The sequence below is a fragment of the Galeopterus variegatus genome, unplaced genomic scaffold (genome assembly GCF_000696425.1).
Source record: "Galeopterus variegatus unplaced genomic scaffold, G_variegatus-3.0.2 Scaffold1014, whole genome shotgun sequence".
Taxonomy (NCBI): domain Eukaryota; kingdom Metazoa; phylum Chordata; class Mammalia; order Dermoptera; family Cynocephalidae; genus Galeopterus; species Galeopterus variegatus.
In genome coordinates this window covers 356,023-376,404 of record NW_007727125.1, presented here as the reverse complement: position 1 = coordinate 376,404, position 20,382 = coordinate 356,023, and the positions used below count along the sequence as shown (strand labels likewise).

The 20,382-nt window shown below is 41.8% G+C and overlaps 1 protein-coding gene across 1 annotated transcript in view; it reads left to right on the top strand.

Annotated features, from left to right (window-relative positions):
* LDB2 (LIM domain binding 2) overlaps positions 1-11,187 on the top strand; it is a 72,849-nt gene extending 61,662 nt beyond the window's left edge. Inside the window, exons 4-6 of the mRNA XM_008574216.1 lie at positions 2,398-2,521; positions 5,579-5,730; positions 10,837-11,187. Coding sequence (XP_008572438.1) covers positions 2,398-2,521; positions 5,579-5,730; positions 10,837-10,887 — 327 coding nt within the window. The 3' untranslated portion in view covers positions 10,888-11,187. The remainder of the gene's footprint in view (positions 1-2,397; positions 2,522-5,578; positions 5,731-10,836) is intronic.
* Positions 11,188-20,382: the final 9,195 nt, after the last annotated feature.

Sequence of the window (20,382 nt, the reverse complement as noted above, 5' to 3'; positions counted from 1 at the left end):
ATAATGACTCATTGGGCCACAGAAGCAAAATGATGCTTGATTATGGTCTTCCCAAGGGCAGTGTCTACATTTAGAGAAAAAAGATGCTACACCATCCTGATTCTGCCATATTATACTAATTTTCTTTTTTTTTTCTTTTTGTCTTTTTTCGTGACCGGCAACGGATCGCAACCCTCAGTGTCGCGCCCGTACCGGACCGGGACCGGCAACGGGATTGCAACCCTTGGCGTTGCGCCTGCACCTCGCTCACCCAGTGAGCGGGAACCGGTCTGTATGTGGGATCCGAACCCTCAGCGGGAGCGCCGCCGCGCTTCCAAGCAGCACACTGTAGCAGTGCGCCACCGGGCCAGCCCCACAAGGTTGTCTTTATTGACGTTCTAGATTTCAAAAAGGACTCCACTGTAAGCAAGAAGCTTCACAAGATTGAAAATTCATTGTAACTACTCCAGGTCTCACTACTTTACAGCCTGATTCATTAGGGTTGGGGGCTTTGTCTATGCAGTGCACATTGTACTTGTGTTATTCAGGCTTTGAAATCTTGCCCTTTTCTTCCAGAGAAACTGCAAATGGAAGAAAATTACAGTTGGCCCTTAAATGGGGTTAGTGGTTTTGGCAAATTTAGGTCAATGATAGGTCAAGAAGGTTGAAGAATCTTCCTAGGTAAAGATAATCAGGATCTGAGAAGGAAAGAAGGGAGCATAAAGAGTGGCAGAAAGTGAGAAGTGAGTGACGTAAGAGCTGAGAACCCCTGGGGACTTGTGCATGTCTTGCTGTCTATTATCTATTCTAAAGCCCAGAATATCTAAAGCAGTGGACTTCAAACTCTGGCAGTGTTCATCATAATTACATGGGGATATGGTTTTTTAAAATGCAGATTCAGGAACTCACCTCCACACCCAGTGAAACAGAAGGGGCACAGCCTGGAAGTCTGTATTTTTAATCGTCAGCCCATTTGGTTCTGATGAAAATGTTCCTTAGACCACTCTTTGAGGAACATTGGCACAGAAAGATCGTCCAGTCTTTCTAAGAATCACTCCTTAAATGCATCCATTCATTGGAGCCAATCCTGGGAATACAGAAATAAAAGGCGTAGTCTTAGGATTCAAAGAGTTCATGGCCTGCTAGCAAAGGCAGACATGGAAAGCATGAATGAGTAAGTCCATAGAGCAGAAAGGGCTGGGTGCTGTGGGAGAACTGCAGAGAGGCCCCAACTCAGCCTGCCTGGGGAGAGGTGCCCATCTGGGAGGAAGGCTGAATAGAGGAAGTAACTACATCTTCCAGGATGGGTGGGCATTAGCCAGGAAGCAGGGAGGGGAGAATTGCAGGTCGAGGAGCTCAGTGGGCAAAAACCTGTGTGGTCTCCAGATAAATGCTCAAGATGAGGGATGGCATAAGGGAAGAGGGTGACAGGAATGGTAGGCCGATGAAGCTGGAGTCTGCACATCTGTCTTTTATAATAAAATGATGTGCTTTCTCACATGGGAAGGTGAGTTACCAACATTTGCATCACTGTAATTGTAAAAGCAGCTAATGTAGCAATCCAGATTGCGGTCTCTGCCCTCTTAGATACAGTATTCTTCATGCAATGGTATTCTCATAAGCTTCCAATTGAGAAGGAATTCAGAAAAACCCAAGGGAATCCTAAATGGTTTCACCTTCTTGTTTCAGTCATTAATTTTGTCATCAGATGGCTTGGACCAAAGTAAAGCTAAAAAATCTAACCAAAAGAGGGAACCAAGTGTCTATGTATAGAACCAGAGAAAACCCTCCCACATTGAATGAATGTTGGTGAACGTAACTTATGTTATCATCAGGTATAAAATACAAATGAGAACATGAAGAAAAATAAAATACCATTCATCATCTGCCTTCATAAGAATTAGGATCAAAAAGTACCTGTATTGCCACTCTCTTCTTCAAAGTTTAAAAGATGGATTTCACTGCCAGATAATCTGCACGAACTAGCATTGTACCTCTCAGTATGTGGTTATACAAACAAGAACAACGGCCAGAAACCGGAGTGGAAATCAGAGCATGCTGTGCTCCATGCAAGAGAGATTTTCTCTTTGTCTAGAAAGAGTCATTTGAATTCAGAATAGAGTTATATCTATATATATATATATATATCTACCCCAGATTCTGTACAGAAAATGTGTGTGTGTGTGTGTGTAAATCACATTCAGCGGTAACATCATATTATAAACGATAATAAATTAAGTCAGTACAATCCTATGCTTGGTGATATCTCTTTTCCTCCAAACTGTGTAGAGAAAATCAAAACCAGGGAAAAAAGGAATAGTACCCTTAAGCTTTCTAATTGATTCCAGCTGTTAACATTATTTATTGCAATCACTATTATCAAGTAGCAAAACACCAATGTCTTTGAACTCCTTGCAGTTGTGTGTAATACTGGAGCCAATGCAGGAACTGATGTCAAGACATAAAACTTACAACCTCAGTCCCCGAGACTGCCTGAAAACCTGCTTGTTTCAGAAGTGGCAGCGGATGGTGGCCCCGCCAGGTACACCCTCGTTTTTTACTCTCTTTCTACATATGTTTTCAGAGGCTTCTTCTGGGAATGAAGTGATATGAAAAGAAAGGAGGTTGTTATAAATTTATCAGGAAAAGTAGGTTATTAGGGATATTCTAACCATGATTTTGGATGTAGAGACATTGAATTTGTGAAGGGCACACATCCTTAGGAATCATCTATGGTCTCCTTGCTTCCAGGTGAGAACCTGAAACCCAGAAAAGTAAGATGCTTGTTCATGATCACCAAGAAGGTCATTGGCAAAGCCAAGATTAGAACCAGGGGTTCCTGTCTCCCAGTCCACAGATCGTTCCACTGGACCAGACTGCTGGCTTCTCATGGCCTAATGCTTTTGAGTTTGGGTTCTTAAAATGATAAAAATTATAAAATGGAAGAAAGAAAGAGAGGATTAGAAGGAGGGGGAGAGGGAGGCCAGGAAGAAGGAAAGAAGGAAGGAAGGAAAAAGTTTATTCTGCTTTTAAAGATATGTTATACCAAAAGGTACTTGGATCATAGAATTCATAAAAGATTCTGTTTCCTGCACTTCCCTAGAATGCTGTTTAGATGCTAAAGTCTCCTGCTGGGGTTCTGAAATTACCGCTTCAAGTCACCATTAATTGTCTTTCTATCTAATACATTTTCACTCCCAGGCATGTGTCGAGCCTCATTGATCATAAAAGCAAAACGTCTCCATTCCCTAAAAATTATTTTTATAAAGAGTAATTATTAACATGAGGCACATAGCTTACTGAATCACAAAATATAATGGTCACTTTCCACTGGTAATTAACCAGGGGCTTTATATAAAATGAATATAGCAGATTTAACCAAGTACATATTTAGAAAGCTGAGAAAATAAGCATTATTTCATATAGAATAGTTACACCCCCATCTCAGGGGAATTTTGGACTTTTAAAATATTGTTTTTCAAATATATTAAGTGTGCTTAAATTGGCCTATTTTCTCTTTCAATATTGATAAGTCTCTATGGAAAAAAGTGCTTCACTCACCAAATGCTTCGAGTACCTATATTTTCCAGCATATGTATATAATTCATATATTATTTATTATTTCATTTATTTGACAATAATTTATTGAGCCCCTATTAGGCATGAGGCACTGCTCTAACCACCAGGGGCACAACACTGAATGAAACAGTCAAAAATATTAAATAGTTATAATAACCTTATAAGATATTTATTGTTTTCCCCATTTTGAATAGTGAGACCTGAGACTTAAAGTACTAATTTGCCAAAGTCACTTTCATAGCTAATAAATAAAGGAAGACTGTGCCACAAAGAGGGGTTTTTTTTGTTTGTTTCATTTTGTTTTTGTCTCCAAAGTCCATGATTTTACTACCACAGCCACCTACTGCTAATGGGAGTAATCCAGAGTGTGCACTTTGGGTACTTTACCCAAAATTCCATGAATAAAGTACAGATACAGGAAAAAAAAAAACTATTTACATTCTTAAGGTCAAAGGAAGAAAATGCTTGTCAGGGGTAGGCCTGGGTGTCTACTTGACTTTAGAATGTTCTACTCAACTCTTCTTCCAACTCCATGAACTGGGACAATTCTATTTTCTGTTTCTGTCATCTTTCAGAACAAGCATTCATAACTTTATTGAAAAAGATGATAGACCCTTTGATGAAAATCTTTGAGCATAAAAGACAAAATATTTACAAGCAAAAAGGATGCTAGGTAAATAGAAACATAATCCCCATCTTCTTCATCAAAAGTGAAGGGTAACTTCTTGGACTAAGTGGTCTTTGAAATGAGCCTTGCTGGATGATGCTCCTCACTGTCCCTCAGAAGCAGCACAGGTGTTCTAAGAAAATGTCACAAGTCCCCCTTGCCTTTTCCAGTATGGCCCTGGCTTGCCTTCTCTCCATCAGAGTCAGGGCTAAAATAGGGTTAGCAAAAAGGATGCTCCTACTTGCCATTTCCAACTTATTCAATAACTGCCTGGAAAAGGCCTCTGAAGCTTTCTCATTTACAAAACAAAGATTAGAATAGCAATACCCAATTAATAGGGTTGTTATACATATAAAATAGTTAATACATAGGAAATATTAAAATAGTATCTGGCATTGAATGACACTCTATACATAATAAACAAACAAACAAATAAGATCCATCTTACCACACATTCCTGTGGGTCCCTATATTTCCATTAAGGTGTTGCTCCAACTTTCAGGTTCAAAAAAAAAATTTTTTTTTTAAATTTTTTAATGGGCCTTTCCAGAAGAGGTCTGGCTTCCCTTCATTAATATGCAAGCTCTACCATACATGCTAAGACATTTTCCCCCAGCAATTTAAAAATTAGTAGGATTTATTAAATACCAGGATCCAAGCCACAAGTATTCCTACTGAACTTGGGAATCCTTAAGCTCCATATTTACAGCTGATAGAACTGTCACTTTCTCTCTTTTTTTTTTTTTAACTTGAGAATATCAAGGTGTAATAAAGATAGGCTGCAATATGATACTTAGCCAGCAGGTGCTGCTGTTGCGCACTGGTTCACTGACTAACATTCATACAAGGGTGCATCACGGATCCTTCATGGTCTGTTCATGGAAGGATTCACGTTATCTTTCAATTCGATTTTTCCACGGACTTCTCTCATACCCTGAAGGTCCACTAAAAAAACCAGGAATCCTCCCTTTGTTATAAAAAGAAGGTAGTCCCGGGAAAAAAATCTTCCTAAGTTCTCTAATAGCAATAATAGATTCAATTATTACAGTGGTACCTGTAGCTCACCCCTAAAATATACTAATAAATTGCAGACATATAACTATGTAGAACAATTAAATAAAAATTATGTTATCTCCATACAAAAGAAAAGAGTTTCACACATTTTATGCTAATAATAAATCAACAGCTTTCTGCTTTTATTTTTGTACAGTTACAAGAAATAAAAAAAAAAAAATTAAATGGTCTACTCTTTTCAATTCACAAAAACAGCTTCTCTGGAGAGACAGTATGCTGGTGGTCACCTTGATGCTTTTGCCCTGGAACTGATCCGTCTTCCCCTTTTCCTTATTGCAGCAGAACCCACAAGGCAACCGACAACCAAACGGAGAAAAAGAAAAAATTCCACCAGCAGCACTTCCAACAGCAGTGCTGGCAACAACGCAAACAGTACTGGCAGCAAGAAGAAGAGCCCGGCCGCAAACCTGAGTCTGTCCAGTCAGGTACCTGTAAGTCTCGCTTTCCTTTTAGGCCTGAAATCCTGCCTTTGCCTGTCTTTCTACTCAATGGGCCTGATTAAACTCTCTTTTAGCTGCTGCAAAAAAGATCCTGGGCAGGCTGGAGGTGGGGGGAGGGGGAGGACAGGCAGGGGCAGGGATTGGGGTGGGAGGGAGGAACTCTGCCACGGAAACTTTCCCCTGCAAACCGGGAATGAGAAAGGAATATTAAGAGTCTAGGCTGCAATGGGACCTGAATTAAAAAGCCATCAGAGTCACAGACAGGAGATATGTCCCTTAAGATTTAATTAAAATATCACTTAGCAGCATGCTGGTGGCCTATCAGGGCCTCTCGGTACCATCATGGGAGACCCCGTGCTCCATTGGAGACTAGCTCCCAGCTCTCAGGCTCCTGCTGTAATTTGGCCTGCCCTTCCCAAAAACTCAGGTAATTAATTTGCAGCCACTGAATATGCAGCTCAATGGATTTTGCTGCTTTACCCATTTCATTAGCTCAGGGGAAGGATCAGCCCCTGGTTTGGTCTCAACTCTCTTGACCCCTTGACCCCTTTCTTTCATGTCTGGGTCTTGACAAAGGCCATTTGGAAGGGAGCTTCTTTTAACCCCAAAGCTGATAGCTGAGGGTAGTCCCCAAATAGAGTAAAAAGTGCAGAAACTTTCTTCATCTCCCATTACTTCTCCAGCACTGTCCCTGCTACATAATTCTTTCCTGTCCCCCGATTCCCCCACCCAGGGTCAGACCACCGCTTCTCAATTCTCACGCTCCTTTAAACATCTGCTGTCCCTTCTCCCCTCCACGATTCCTTGTGGGTTTTCCTCTCTGCTGCTCTTCTCACACCACCATGTCTCCACCAGGTGTTTTGACTGTCATTTGAATCCTGACACTTTCTGGGTGCTCCAGGGATACCCTCTGGACACTGCGTTTCAGAAGTGTGCCCTGTTTCTTGTTACTTCCTTCCACCAGTACCACGTTACCTTCTCCGTCTTTCTCACGGTTTTCCCTTTTTCGTCTCTTGTCCTCATCCTTCTTGTTCTGATCCTGCTCCATCCCGGTCCACGTCACAGTGGATCTTTACACAGGGACTCCTCACTTACTTACAAATGTGCCTTTCAATCTGCCCCCCACCCACCTTTACCCACCTTCCACTGGTCAGTTCTCTTTGTCCAAAACCAACCCCATCGGTACCTTGAGAACTCCCTGGGCCACTGGGATTCTTCTCCTGCCTTCTGCAGACAGGGCATATAGTTTCCATTCCTGTTGCATTGGAAAGAAAGGATCATGGAGCAAATGGCCAGCCTACGATGGAAGGGGCCATTTTAGTTTTAGGGCCACCAGGAACTGTAGTCCCCACATAATGAAAATAGTCCTCAAGTAGTTTTCTATTTTCTTAACTGAGTTTTACAACTGTCACCCCTGAAGTTCAGGGAAAAATCAAAGGAGAAAAACAGTCTCTTTATTGAGGTACCAACAGGTTATGCCCACTCCTGGTTAAATTGGAAAATGCATAGAGAAAATGGCCTGATGTAAATGCATCAACTGAGAAAGTATGTGCAAGTGGCCATCTCTCCTGCCGGTCACAGAGTACAGTGTTGAGAAGGATTCTGAGGCCTAGTCTGGGTTCGGTGGGCCATCCATTAGTGATGTCTGCACGGTATAGAAGTTGAGAATAGCAGCCTACATGTCATGTATTTTGATGTAGGTGGTCTAGTCGAACTCATTCCAATTTTATTTTAAAGAGCACATAGTTTTTTCTACTCTATTCTGGTCCTGTCCTCCAACCAACAACTGCATTTTAGTGGAGGATACCTGTGTCGAGAGGGTTCTTAATGAGTTGAGACCCTTTGGACTTTGTGTGAGCAAGACACCATTAGAAAGTGAGAGTTGAATTTCTGCACTATCCCCATGCCATGCGATTAAAGACGTTTTAATTAAGTAAAACTTTTAGGTGGCCAAGAGAGGCTGGGAAGACAAACAGGTTAGGAAAATATGCAAATTCTCGCATGTCCTCGAATTGAATAGAAGTTAAATGATAAGCATTGGGTGGCTTGTAGCGACCACACCTTTAACCCTGTCTGCTGAATGATCAACCCTATCTTACTGTTTAAATAGAAATGCTCTCTGCAGGCATTAGCTGCCTGGTCCGAGAGCGTGTGCCACTACGGCCCAGCTGTGGTCTATGTCGCTGCTGAGGCAGCAATGTGTGTGTCTGGTGAGGACTAGGGTTTAACCCTTGGATTCTGCTTCTCACTCCATGAGCAGGGGCTAGGAGCGATCCCGACCTGCAGCCTCAACCCTGGGAGGGATGGAGACCTGTGTCATTCAACAGCAGTGACCCCTTCTGGCCAATTTAAGGAGAAGCATTGAGGGGCCCTGAAAGGAGTCACTTCCAGTCCTCCTCAGAGGTTGGTGGTCCTTGCACAGGGGATTAGTGAGAGATGTGAAATGGGAAAGAGCTGGTGGCACCTCCAGGCTTCCAGGGGTCGGCCCTGTGGGGAGCCAAGGGCACAGATGCATCACGATCGCCTCCCGTGGGACACACAAGATAGAGATGGGGAAGACATGCCTCTCTCTACCAATGTTGGGGGGATTTTTAAAGATGTGGGGGTGGGGAAAAATGCTGCTATCATCCCCTAGCCAGACATAGCCCAGAATGTACGTTGTGCCTCCATTTATTTTGTGTGACGATAAGAAATCAAGACTGCCAGAGCAGAGAATCACTATCCTAGTCTAGAGGTTCAGAAGAACCAAATGGAAACGTACATGATTTCATAAGTGGCTTCAAGTATCTAAGTACACGTGAAGTCCTCAGTGCACGTGTCTTTTATAGCTTGTCATCTATCAATCATGAGTGCACACAAGCACACATGATTATTATTTATCTGGCTAAGGATATTTAAGTAAAGCAAATGTGGCATCACTCTGAAATTTAGGATGCTTAAAAACACCTATGCCTGGGCATCTTTCCCAGCTGTTCCTAGAACAAAGATTCACCAAACAATTACAAGCCTCTGTCAGCCTTCTCTGAAGTGATTTAAACCATTATTTTCAGAGTAATTTTCTTGAATAACTGTTGTTTTCTAATACAATGAATGCATCTGGAGTGCTGGGAACTTTTCTTCTATTGTCATGCTTACCTTGGCTGCTTCCTGTTTTTCTACTCTTTCTGTTCAAATCATGCTGACCCCTTCATACTCTCCCAGCATCTCTCGATGACCTTGGAGTCTCAACACTAATGCTGACCCATGTGGGTGGTTCTAACATCCTTCTGCCCCGTGACACCTTATGCATGTGTTTTCCAAGCCCTTCAAAGTATGCTGCACACGAGTCATGAGATGAGGTTAACCCTCGTGTCAAGCTCTGGCCAATCTTGCCCTATTCTTTCCATCTACCTGTGTTCCTGATCATAAGTTCAATCTCCTAATTGCCTGTAACTAAGTGACACTTTTTTATCCTGAACACCCCCAGTGTGTTATATGGCAGCTGCCTGGCTAACCCAATAATGTTCACGCCTCTGTGGTGGCCACACTCTAAAACCCCGTCATCGTTCTTGCCAATCAAAAAGACTATGTCTATTTTGCATCTCACCTTAAGAGTCCTCCTGAATCTCCTTACATGTCAGTGTCATTTCTGGTTCTTTGTTGCATAATAAATATGATCACGGAAGCACACATCTGAAAATCTTGCCAGCAACTTTGTTGCTGAGTTTACCAAGTTCACATTTTAAGCATTTATTCCATCTGGGAAATTTCTCTTTAAAATCATTTTTATCAACTCAAAAGTCAGAAAACATACTTTGAAAACCTATTGATTATCTCCCCTAACTCAAAGGGAATAAATGAATGAATGAATGAATAAATAAATAAATAAATAAATAAATAAAACCAGATTTTCCATTCTGAAATAGAACAGGTGGTAATTAAAGGATATTCAGTGGGCACTTTCAAAAATCTAGAAGGGATCTGGAGATCCTCCCACGCCCTTCTCCTGACCATAGGCAGTATTCTATTATACCACCCTAGGAAAGCTTTCTCCTGACAAAGCCCCAGTGATAAGAATTTTTGCCCTGTTGTCAAAGGGGTTTCCTGAATTAGCCTCCTGGCCAGGAAACTCACCCTTCCCATCTCCAAAAGCATCTGGCTCAGCTCTGCTTTTCCTGGCCTCAGTAGAGGCTTATCGCAGTTGGTCACTCTCCTGAAGTCACTGCACTTTTAAGTAGAGTGTTGTTCAGACTCTGCCCAGAAGAATCCACCTGCCAGATGTCCTGTCCCATGCCTAGGTCACCCATCAACCCCATATGGTCCCCTTTGAACAAAGAGACCAGAGCTGTGCCCTGTGCATGCATCTTTCTCCCCATCCCTGTGGCTCTCTGGCTGTGGCTTCCATGGCACTCCCAGCTACAGGAGGTGGCTTGTTTGCATGGAAGGACAATTTGTACTTAAAGGAGTGATTAGACGGATTCTTCTTGCACGCTTCCATTTCCGATGACTACCAGCTTCATCAGTGTAATTATAATTAGCACTACTTCATCTTCCTTTCATGGCACCAGCTGGACAGACTGGTTCTCTTTACTGCCCAGATTGGTGGCAGGGTTGCCTGTGTGGAGATAGGTGACAGGCTCCATGAAATAACAGATGGTAAATTCAGGGCTTGTTGGCAATCAGCAGGTTTTTGCTAATGACTTAATTAGCTATGCAAATTGTCAAATCAGTGTGAACATTGTTTTTATCGAAAACTTTACCTAAATTAATTACCATAATTAAGTAGAGAATGTCAAGGATATTGGCTGCATAAGAGGGCCTGGCTGAGTAGAGAAAAGAGAGATTCTGTCTTCAATTAAAATGTATGCCCTGCTTGGGACAGAGAAAAAACCATTTGGAATGAGTTGAGTGAATATCACAGAATCGCACCTTACGCATGTCTGGTCACTGCTAGTTTCCAAAGCCACTCACAGGCCCTAAACAAAAGTGGTGGATTTTTGGAGGTATTGAAAAGCACCCAGCAGAAGGTTCCACAGCCCTCTCAAAAGTCCCCAATGTCAGCAAGTTCAAAGCGTGGATTTTTTTAATTTTGAAAAATCCATTTTTTTATTTCTGCAGATTGCTAGCATTGCTCGTTCTCCGGTGTCAGGCTGCGCACTAAGGACATAAACTCGCGTGGTTGTTACACATCAGGAGGCGATGTTTATTTCCTGTAGAAATCAAATATGCGTCTTGGCCCCCCGGCATTGAGACTTGACCCTGTTGTACAGTACACGCGTGTGTCTGTCCTAGATTCCCCAACACCTCCCACTATTGTTTTAAGCTGCGCTTCTCTCTCCCAAGGTTTCCCTGTAATAATGTCAGCTGCTGTTCACAGGATGTGATGGTGGTAGGAGAGCCAACTCTGATGGGAGGTGAGTTTGGGGACGAGGACGAAAGGCTAATCACTAGATTAGAAAACACGCAATATGATGCGGCCAACGGCATGGACGACGAGGATGACTTCAACAATTCACCCGCCCTGGGGAACAACAGCCCGTGGAACAGTAAACCTCCTGCCACTCAAGAGACCAAATCAGAAAACCCCCCACCCCAGGCTTCCCAATAAGATGATCAACACCACTGTCAATAGGCCCGTGGGTGATAATCACCATTTCAGATCTTTGCTTACAGGAGAGGAAAGAGGATTTTCCAAGCAGATATCTATTTCTAAACAACAATGATCTGATTTTCTTTCTTTCGTTTTGTCTTTTTTAATTGAGAAGATCATTCCAAATAAGCTTCCATGACCCTTCCTTGGAGGCCTTTACAGGTAATGCAGATACTGGCACTGATTGTAATTAAAACAAGAGAAAATGCTAACTCATCTACTGGCACGGTTTTAACAATGTGTTTGTGTTGAATTTTCTTTTCATGCATCAGACCAAGGCCATATTGTTTATAAGTGCTCAGTGCTCAGGATCTCATTAATATGCCGAACCTAACGACAGGTGACTTTTAATATTGTAAAATATTTTCTGCTTTTTGACTTGCATCTGAGAGTTTCTTGTTTCAGTAAAAAAAGAAAAGAAAAAAAATCAGCTTTTCGAACGTAATTTAAATGTACCTTTATTTTTTTTTTTTTCTTCACCTTTTCCTTCACTGGACAACAGCTAAGAGGGCCTAGCCAAGTAATTTATGGTCGAGCTGATGTCAACTGGTTCTCAAGTCAGTTGGTTCAATTTAGCCCAAATGCTGAAACAAGAAATGTCTTTTTGTCATCAGAGACACCAGGGCTGATTTTTAAGTAAAGAAAGGCAGTTGGACCCTTGAGAATTTATGCATTTGTAGAGTTGCTGTTGATCCAAATATTTTCAAGCCATGTAATCCATTAATTTTGTGGGCAGTTTAATAAATCTGAAACTTATTTGTGTTTTTTTTTTAATTGTATCTGATTTGACCATTCTTCCTTTTCATAGTATATTTCTTGTATAATATTTTGTAAAGCCCTCACCTCGTTCTTTTATGGGGACTTTTCTCTTTGGGCAATTCCAGTGTATTTATGTGAAACTTTATAAGAGAACTAATTTTTTCATTTGCATATTAATATGTCCCTCCACACATGTAAAGACACAGTGGCTCCGTGTGTTAAAAACAGCTGTATTTTATGTATGCTTTACTGATAAGTGTGCCAATAATAAACTGTGTTAACTACCAAAGAAAGTGAATCTGGCTATTTGTGTATGTGTGCAGAAATATGCCCACGATTATAAGAAGTATTGAGCTTAAAATTATGGTCTAGCGAACACCTGCATGAAGCAGGTTCACTGTGTACTGGTTACCAACTTGTCTGAGTCCGAAGGGACAGAATATGCTCATGTGCAACAAGTTACATGAAGTAGGTTTATTACTCACAGATAGGCAGCAAGGGACAACAGAATCCTAGGATTCATGAGAGCCAGTCCCCCAAGACTCAGGAAAGCTCAGGGCAGAAGGAGTCTCGACTTGTGTATCCTACTTGCTCTGCAGTTGAAGGACCCTGGCAAGCAGCCCACTCTGGATTTTATACCCCAGGATCACATGAGTCACTGTGCTGAAGTGTGGAAGGGCATTCTGTTTCTGAGGGGATGGGCTGGAAAAGAGCTTGAGATGTTCCAGCCAGTCCCCCCTTATTCCCAGCACATTTTACAGTTAGTATTGAGAACTACAAGTGAGAAAGTGGGGACAACTAAGTTGGTCTAAAGCCACTGGAGAACTGTCCTGAAACCTGTGCCATCTTTTAGAAGTATGGTTGGTTCCTTTTCTTGCTCACTGCAGTTTCTTGAGCAGATGCAGGAGTGCCTTCTCTGTGCTGAGCACGTGCTGGTTGAGAAAAGGTGCTGGTTAATGAAAAGGATGGACTGGCCCATGCTCCTGGAGCTTGCAGTCAAACAGAAAGGCAGTACCTTCCCCTCACTGAGTGCTTTCTCTGCACTAGGGAGCACTACTTAAGGCTTAGAAACATTATTTCAATGAATCCTTACAATAGCTCCATAGAGTAAGTGTTAATGTTCTCATTCTTAAAAAGCAATGTCTCTCTTGCTTGCTTTTCTCAAAGATTTCCTATAGAGGGTATAGAAAATTCACTTGAGAATCTTTTGTGTTTCAAAACATTCCTCATGTTTTTCTAATTTGTACAAGTGAGGATATAAGAGAGGAGGTCTGTTATCATTTATTGAGTGTTTATTAAGTGCCAGACAATTTTAATTTATCATCTCAGCAAATTCTGGAAAGGGGGTTTGAAAATGGGAAGCTAAGTTTAGGATCTCCAGAAGCAGAGCCTAAGACCGAGATTTGAGGGCATGAGATTGATTAAGAGACTGTTCTTCAGAAAAAATCCTTTAAAGGAGTGGGGAAAGCAGGACAGGGAAGGAGAAAGAGCCAAGAAAAGCTGGAGACCTAGGTAGTCTATATCCTGGGCCTGACACATAGGAGGAGGGCTTTGGAGCATAGACCTCAAAGCAGAATTGTCCCCTCTTGTGCTAGCAGCCAGCCTTTTGTGCACCTGTATCAGTCTGTCATTGTATGGGGACAACCCCCACGGTGTGTGAGGAGACTAACCTTCAGAGCAAGATGGTCTGCATCAGCTGAGGGCAGTTCTGCAGAGAAGAGGTCAACTAGATGGCACCAGTCACTGCATCTTGGGATGAGTGTTCTGGCTTCATAAAGGACATCAGAGTGGGGGGGGGGGCAAAGCATCTACCCCATTTAGTGAATTGCCCCCAGACTTCAGGACTGACACAGTTGGGATTCGAATCTGGATGTCCCTTGACTACAAAGTCTGTTTTTTTCCTAGTACATCACATTGCCTCCCTGGAACATTAGCATTTTGTAGAAAATGTGCAGTGCAAAGCAACAGAGCCCAAGGAAATAAAGGGAAATAGCTGCTTGATTGCTTTCCCACTACAGTACTCTAAGAGAACTTCCAGGGTATCCCCTGCCCTGCCTCACCACTTTAAGTTTTTTTTTTTTTTTTCATCAGTTCTTTAAAGTCACCCAGATGTGCAATCATTATAGAGGATGCTTAGGACAATTTATTTAACACCTGTTCCAGTTATCCGTTATTGTACAGCATATCAATCCAAAATATACTGACTCAAGAGAACAATTTATTATTATCATTTACTCTTCTAAGAGCTCATTGGCCTTTTCCAGGTGGTTTGCACTTTAATGTCTCAGATGCCAGCTGGGGGTGAAGTCATCAGAGTCTTCACTAGGCTGGGCATCCAAGATGGTACATTCACAGTGCTGGCTATTGGGTAGGAGCTCAGCCAGTGTTGTTGACTGGAGTGCATTTATATAACCTCCCTGTGGGGTTTTCACAGAATAATGGTTGGGTTCTAAGAGGTTGTGTCCCAAGAGCCAGCATCCTAAGACAGAGAAAACATAAATCACCTGTGCTGAGAATGGCACTGAGTCACTTCTGTATGCGATCCATAAAAGCAATCACAGGCCATCCCAGATTGAAGGCACCAAGGGATAGACTACACTTGATGGGTAAGTAGCATGCACATACCAGAAGGGGAGGAATTAGGAATTAGTGGCAGCCACTTTTGAAAAAAAAAAAAATCTACAATATACAAGGCAATTTATGACCTGGCCTCAGCTTACCTTACAGTTTTATCTTTAGCCTCTCCCCACTTGTACATGATTTACTATCCACCCTAGGCTCCTCTCTATTTTTTGAATACACCAAATACTCATGCCTCATGGGTCTTTTATGTGTTTTTTCTCTTAGAATGCCATTCCCCATGTTCTTATGTAACAAAAGCTATTCATCTTTAAAAGCTTTGCTTGATTCTCACATCCATTGAGATGTCTCCCCAGCTCTGGTTGGGGCTCACTGTCCTCTCTGGGGTCCTAGAGCACTTACTTGCTTCTTGGTTCTATCTCAGCTCTTTCCTTACAAGTTTTTGTTGTTGTGTTGAATAACCCTCACTGTCCCACCGGACTTTTCTAGCTCTGAGAAGTTAAATCATTTCATTCTTTATTCTTAATATCTAACTTGGATCATACATGTTGGTGGGATAGATATGCTCAAAAACTCCCAAGCAAGAAATCATGAAACCTCTGTCTACCGCACATTGTCTTAAGTTTCAAACAGTCTATAACTCTATGGCACAACTTTGGGATGACATTTATCCCTGTAGGTATGAAAGAAGGTGTATTAGTCTGTTTTGTGTTGCTGTAACAGAATACTTTAAACGGGGTGATTTATAAAGAAAAACGACATTTATTGCTTACAGTTTCTGAGGCTGGGAGGTCCAAAGTCCATCTGGTGGTGGCCACGGTGACTCAGGGTCTCACATTGCAAGGTGGTGGAAGCAGAGAGATTAGAGAGAGAGACAACAGACAGACAGACAGACTCTCTTCTCTCTTGTTTTAAATCCCTCAGAATCATGACCCTGACCACCATTACTAATCCATTCACCACTGCACGGTCCTACAATCCAATCACCTCTTCAAGACCCCACCTTTCAATTGCCATAATAGGATTTCCCACCCTCTTAACAGTCACAGTGGGAGCCCAGTTTCTAATACATAAAACCTAGGGGGCACAATTAAAGCTTCAGAGAGTTTTGGGGGACATAATTCAAACCACTACAGAAGGTGAGAGGTAGACAGACGTGTGTGTTCAAGTTTCTCGGAGGTCAAATCAGCACAAAACAAAGATTTTGCAAGGCATTGTTCAAGCTTACCTTCTATCATAGAAACCTCATTAGATTTGTTGGGCATGGGACAATCACAAGGGTAACCATTTATTAAGTAAATAACATGTGCCAGTCACCTGCCAAATGCTTTACCTCAGTGGTCTCAAACCAGGAGCCCCAGAGTGGGGCATGAGTTGGGTTTTGCTTTGTAATAATCTCCAAATCTCAGTGACCTGTAATAACCAACATTTTTTTCTCACTGAGGAAACTGTGGGTCATCTGGGGCAACTCTACCTTGGGTCTGCCCCTTATGTCTCTTTCTGGCATAGTGGTTCCCCAGGGCGTTCTCTTCTCCCAGCAGATGGCAGAAGTGAAAGAACGCCAAATTACACACACACATCTGTTTATGCTGCAACCATTCGCTGAAGCAAGTCCCAAGGACAAGCCCAATATCAGCGGATGGGGAAATATACTCTGCCCCCTGCAAAATCCCATTGCCACGGCTATGTGTAATCAGCTGGGAATCCAACCTACCACTGGTGCCCTACACAACACTGCCTGAAGATTTTCTGATGACTTGTCAACATTTAAAAACTGATGAATTTCTCACAAAAATTATGATTTCTAATTTTTAAAATTAAAATGTCTCATATGGATGGTAACAGTTGGCTGGTGCTGAGTCACAGCTCCCTCCTCGGCTGCTCCCTAGCTTGTCACACAGCACATTTCACTCGCTCACTTTCCCTGCCTGGCTGCTGTCAGCTACTACATTTGTTACACACATACTCTTCATTCCTTAAAACCACACTTGGAAGTAGGAATCGTGGGCTCCATTGTACAGATATGAAGACTGATGATCAGGCAGGTTGAGTGGCACCCTTTGTGATACAGCTAATAAGTGATGAAGTGAGTTTTGAAACTGGGTCCTCAGAGCCAAGGCCTGTGCTCCTTTCATGAAACCACACTGAGTCAAAATGATGGTTATCCTCTATAGTAAGTTAGGAACTTGACAAGCCTGATGCCATCAAATCTTTGCAATACCTCTGTGAGTATCCTCACAGTTCTGGAAGCTGGAAGTCAGAGATCAGGATGCCAGCATAGTAGGGTTCTGGTGAGGGCCTTCTTCTGGGTTTCAAACTGCTGACTTTTTATTTATACTCATAGGGAAGAAAGAAAGGGAGAGAGCTCTTAGGGGACCTTTTCATAAGGGCACTAATCCCATTTGTGTGGGGCTCCACCCTCATGACCTAATCACCTCCCAAAGGTCCCACCACCTGATGCCATCACCTTTGGAGTGAGGTTTTCAACATGTGAATTTGGGGTGGACATCAACATTCAATCCCTACCAGTGAGGTGATGTTATCCCCCATTGTGCAAATGGGACTTAGAGCAGCTAAAACTTTTGCTCAAGGTCACAGAGCATGCTGCACAGTGACGACATGCCACCTTGACTCTGAACCACCTTATTAGACACTGTCAGATGCACAGTCTGCAGGCTGGGTGTTCTCTGGCCTGGGAGAACTTTCCTGACATTCACTTTTCTGTCATTCACTACCAATTTTGAGAGGTTATCAAAGAGTATGCACAGATCAAGATTTTCCTCTTACCTCTGTTGATAGAACGATCAGGGAGGCCTGAATTTAGGACCTTAAAATATCAAGGGCATCTGACAAGGGATTTATAAATAAGTGGCCCAGTCCTTGCAGGAAATTCTCTTTTCCCTCCATTTCTCTCTAACCTTGAGGTGAACATTTAATTCAAGAGGATAACACCACCCATACTGCTACTACATGGAATGGAGCACAGCAGGAAAAAGGCCATCGAGATCAGTTTTCCTAAAGCAGGATTTGCAGCATCCTTAGGAAATTCATTTTCTAATAGGATATCACCTCCATCCTTTCTATAAAAAATATTTCTAGGTTTTTTTTTTCTGATTGTAAAGTAATGCATGTTCATTGTAGATTATTTGAACAAACAGAAGAAGAAAATAGTTTTACTACCTGATGTAACCATTGCTAATATTCTGGTACATATCCTTCCAGTCTTTCCTTCTGGCTCATATACATTGCAAACATTGCTCAGATATAGAATAAGTAATTACATATCCTGGCCTTTTCATTAAATAATGTCATGAGTCACCTTGTTAAGTATTTTTTAATAACATGATTTTAGTTTCTATATAATGGTCCACTAATGGAATATACCATAATTATTAACTCATTCATTTATGACTAGTCCATTCCACTTTTTATATCTATTAGAATTTCATAATCTTTAATAAGCTCATTGAATGAAGGCTGATAGGAGCTTATTAAATCAAAATTCATTTGTTGGTTATTTATCATGTACCCAGCACTATGTTGATCATTATTAGAGATTCCTGTACTTGATCCCCACTCTAAAGGTGCTGACATTTCACTCAGGATAAAGGGCAAGAGCATAAAATGCTAGCCAAGTACATAAGGCAGAATATACTCAACGTGAGCACAAAGCATAGAGAATAAAAGCTCCAGGAGGTTGAAGGTCTGGGGCTTACCTTTAAAAGTACTGTGTGCTTATTGTGTAGTGATTTTCACCTCATTTAATCTTCGCCACAACCTGAGGATGCAAGTATTTTGTAAATGAAGTTCAGAGAAGTTGAATATCTTTCCTAAGTTCACACAGATAGATAATACCAAGGTCAAGCTTGAATCAGAGCATGACTCCAAAGCCTGTTAAGCCACAGGAAATCCCTGGAGAAAAGGCAAACGCTGTGACTGAGTGTTGTCGGGAAAGACTTCACGAGAGAGAAGGTGGGGGTGACATACTGATATACATACGTACATGTGAGTGTCTGGTTGCTTCTCTGTAGTCCCTCTCGGGCCTCACCTCCATTTATCCATCAGAGTTGCGATGGTGTCTCTGATCACGGGAGTATGGAATAGTTTGGGTTTTGAACAAAACCTAATGCATCTACACTGTCAGTGTTTATATAAAGATGCTTATCAAACTTGAAGCCATTGAGCTAAAAAAATGCATGGAAAGGTTATTAAAACTATAAAGTAAGGGAATCGGTGAAGCAATCTCAAAGGCCCCACCCAGCCCTATCTTTTTTCTGTTCCTATTCATTCCAGAATGTCGCCACCCTGGACAAAGAAAAAGTTATTCATTTTTCAATAACCTTCAAATAATCTTCTGAAAATATCTATTCCTGAGTTAAGCGCATCTGTTCAAGAAAAAGTCCTACTTTGAATGTCTTCCAGAGATGAAATGCTGTATGTTGATCCCTTTTCTTTGATTCTGGATTTAGGTCAAATCCCATAACAATAAGTCATTCTCTTTCTTAATTTGTGTCACCAAAAGGAAAGGAGCTCATCACCCACTGTGCAGTCCAGCCAATAAGTCTGCACACCGAGATTCATGATAGAAAAGATTAGCTTTAATGTTAATGGGTGCCAGTCAAGGAGAACAGAGCAGCTAGTTATGCAAATACTTGAACTTCCCAATGGCTTAAAGTCACAAGCATTTATAGAACAAAGTCATGAGTAGGGGCCTTGGAAGTCATGTGGGGATCTTATTTGCTTGCAGTGAAGTCAGCACAACTATTTTTGGCATCTTGACTAAGGTCTTCTTGGCTCCTTTGAGTCTGGGGGTGTACAAGTTTCAACGCAGGCTTGTGGCTAAGGGAGGTCTGTAAAATAACTCAAAATTGTCATTACAGATATTATCTCAAGCTATTCTATTAAGGAACAAACATCTTGTGACCATGAAATCATGCTTAGCCTAAGGAAAGTATATGTTTAACTAATTTTATTCTTATCTATGGTTAAGCAAACTTTACTGTTACTCCTAGGAATTTAGACTGTCCTGCTTGGTCAAGCAGATTTTTCTTTAGCTACTCCCTGCCCCCCAGCTGAGGCTGCTCTGGCTGGAGTTATAGGGAATAGCTAGAGGGAATATCTGGTTAGGTCTTGTTTCATTTGTTAAAAGTAGTTGTTTATTGTTGGGAGGTTTGCAAACTCTTCTGTTATGTTCTAATGAAATTATTAATGTGTTTAGAAAGATCCTCAAAAATTCACAAATGAGTGTGAAATTGTTTCAATAGAATAGCTTCTTAGGCCTAGGTAAAGTCCATTGTCACAAAGTAAAAACTTTCATTTTGTAGCAAAAGGAAATTTTGGAAAACCTGGGCACTATAAGGGATCAAACAAGTTTTGTTTTCCCTGAAGCTCTGATGATAGTGGCCACTTGGGAACTTGTGGGGTAGCAGCTCACTCAGGGAAGAAGGGTGTGAACTACTAGCAATGCCTGGCATTGCAAAGGAGCGGAGCGTGAGAGCTTGAATTCCTTTCATCTTCCATCTCCTCGCTCAGTCACAAGCAGTGGCCTGTGGGACTCGTTGCAGTTGTTTCCCCATAATAAGGTGACCGATCATCCAGTTTTCCTGAAACTCCCAGTTTTTTATCAATGAACATCCCATGTCCCTGGAAACTCCTTGGTCACAGAAAACCTGCCC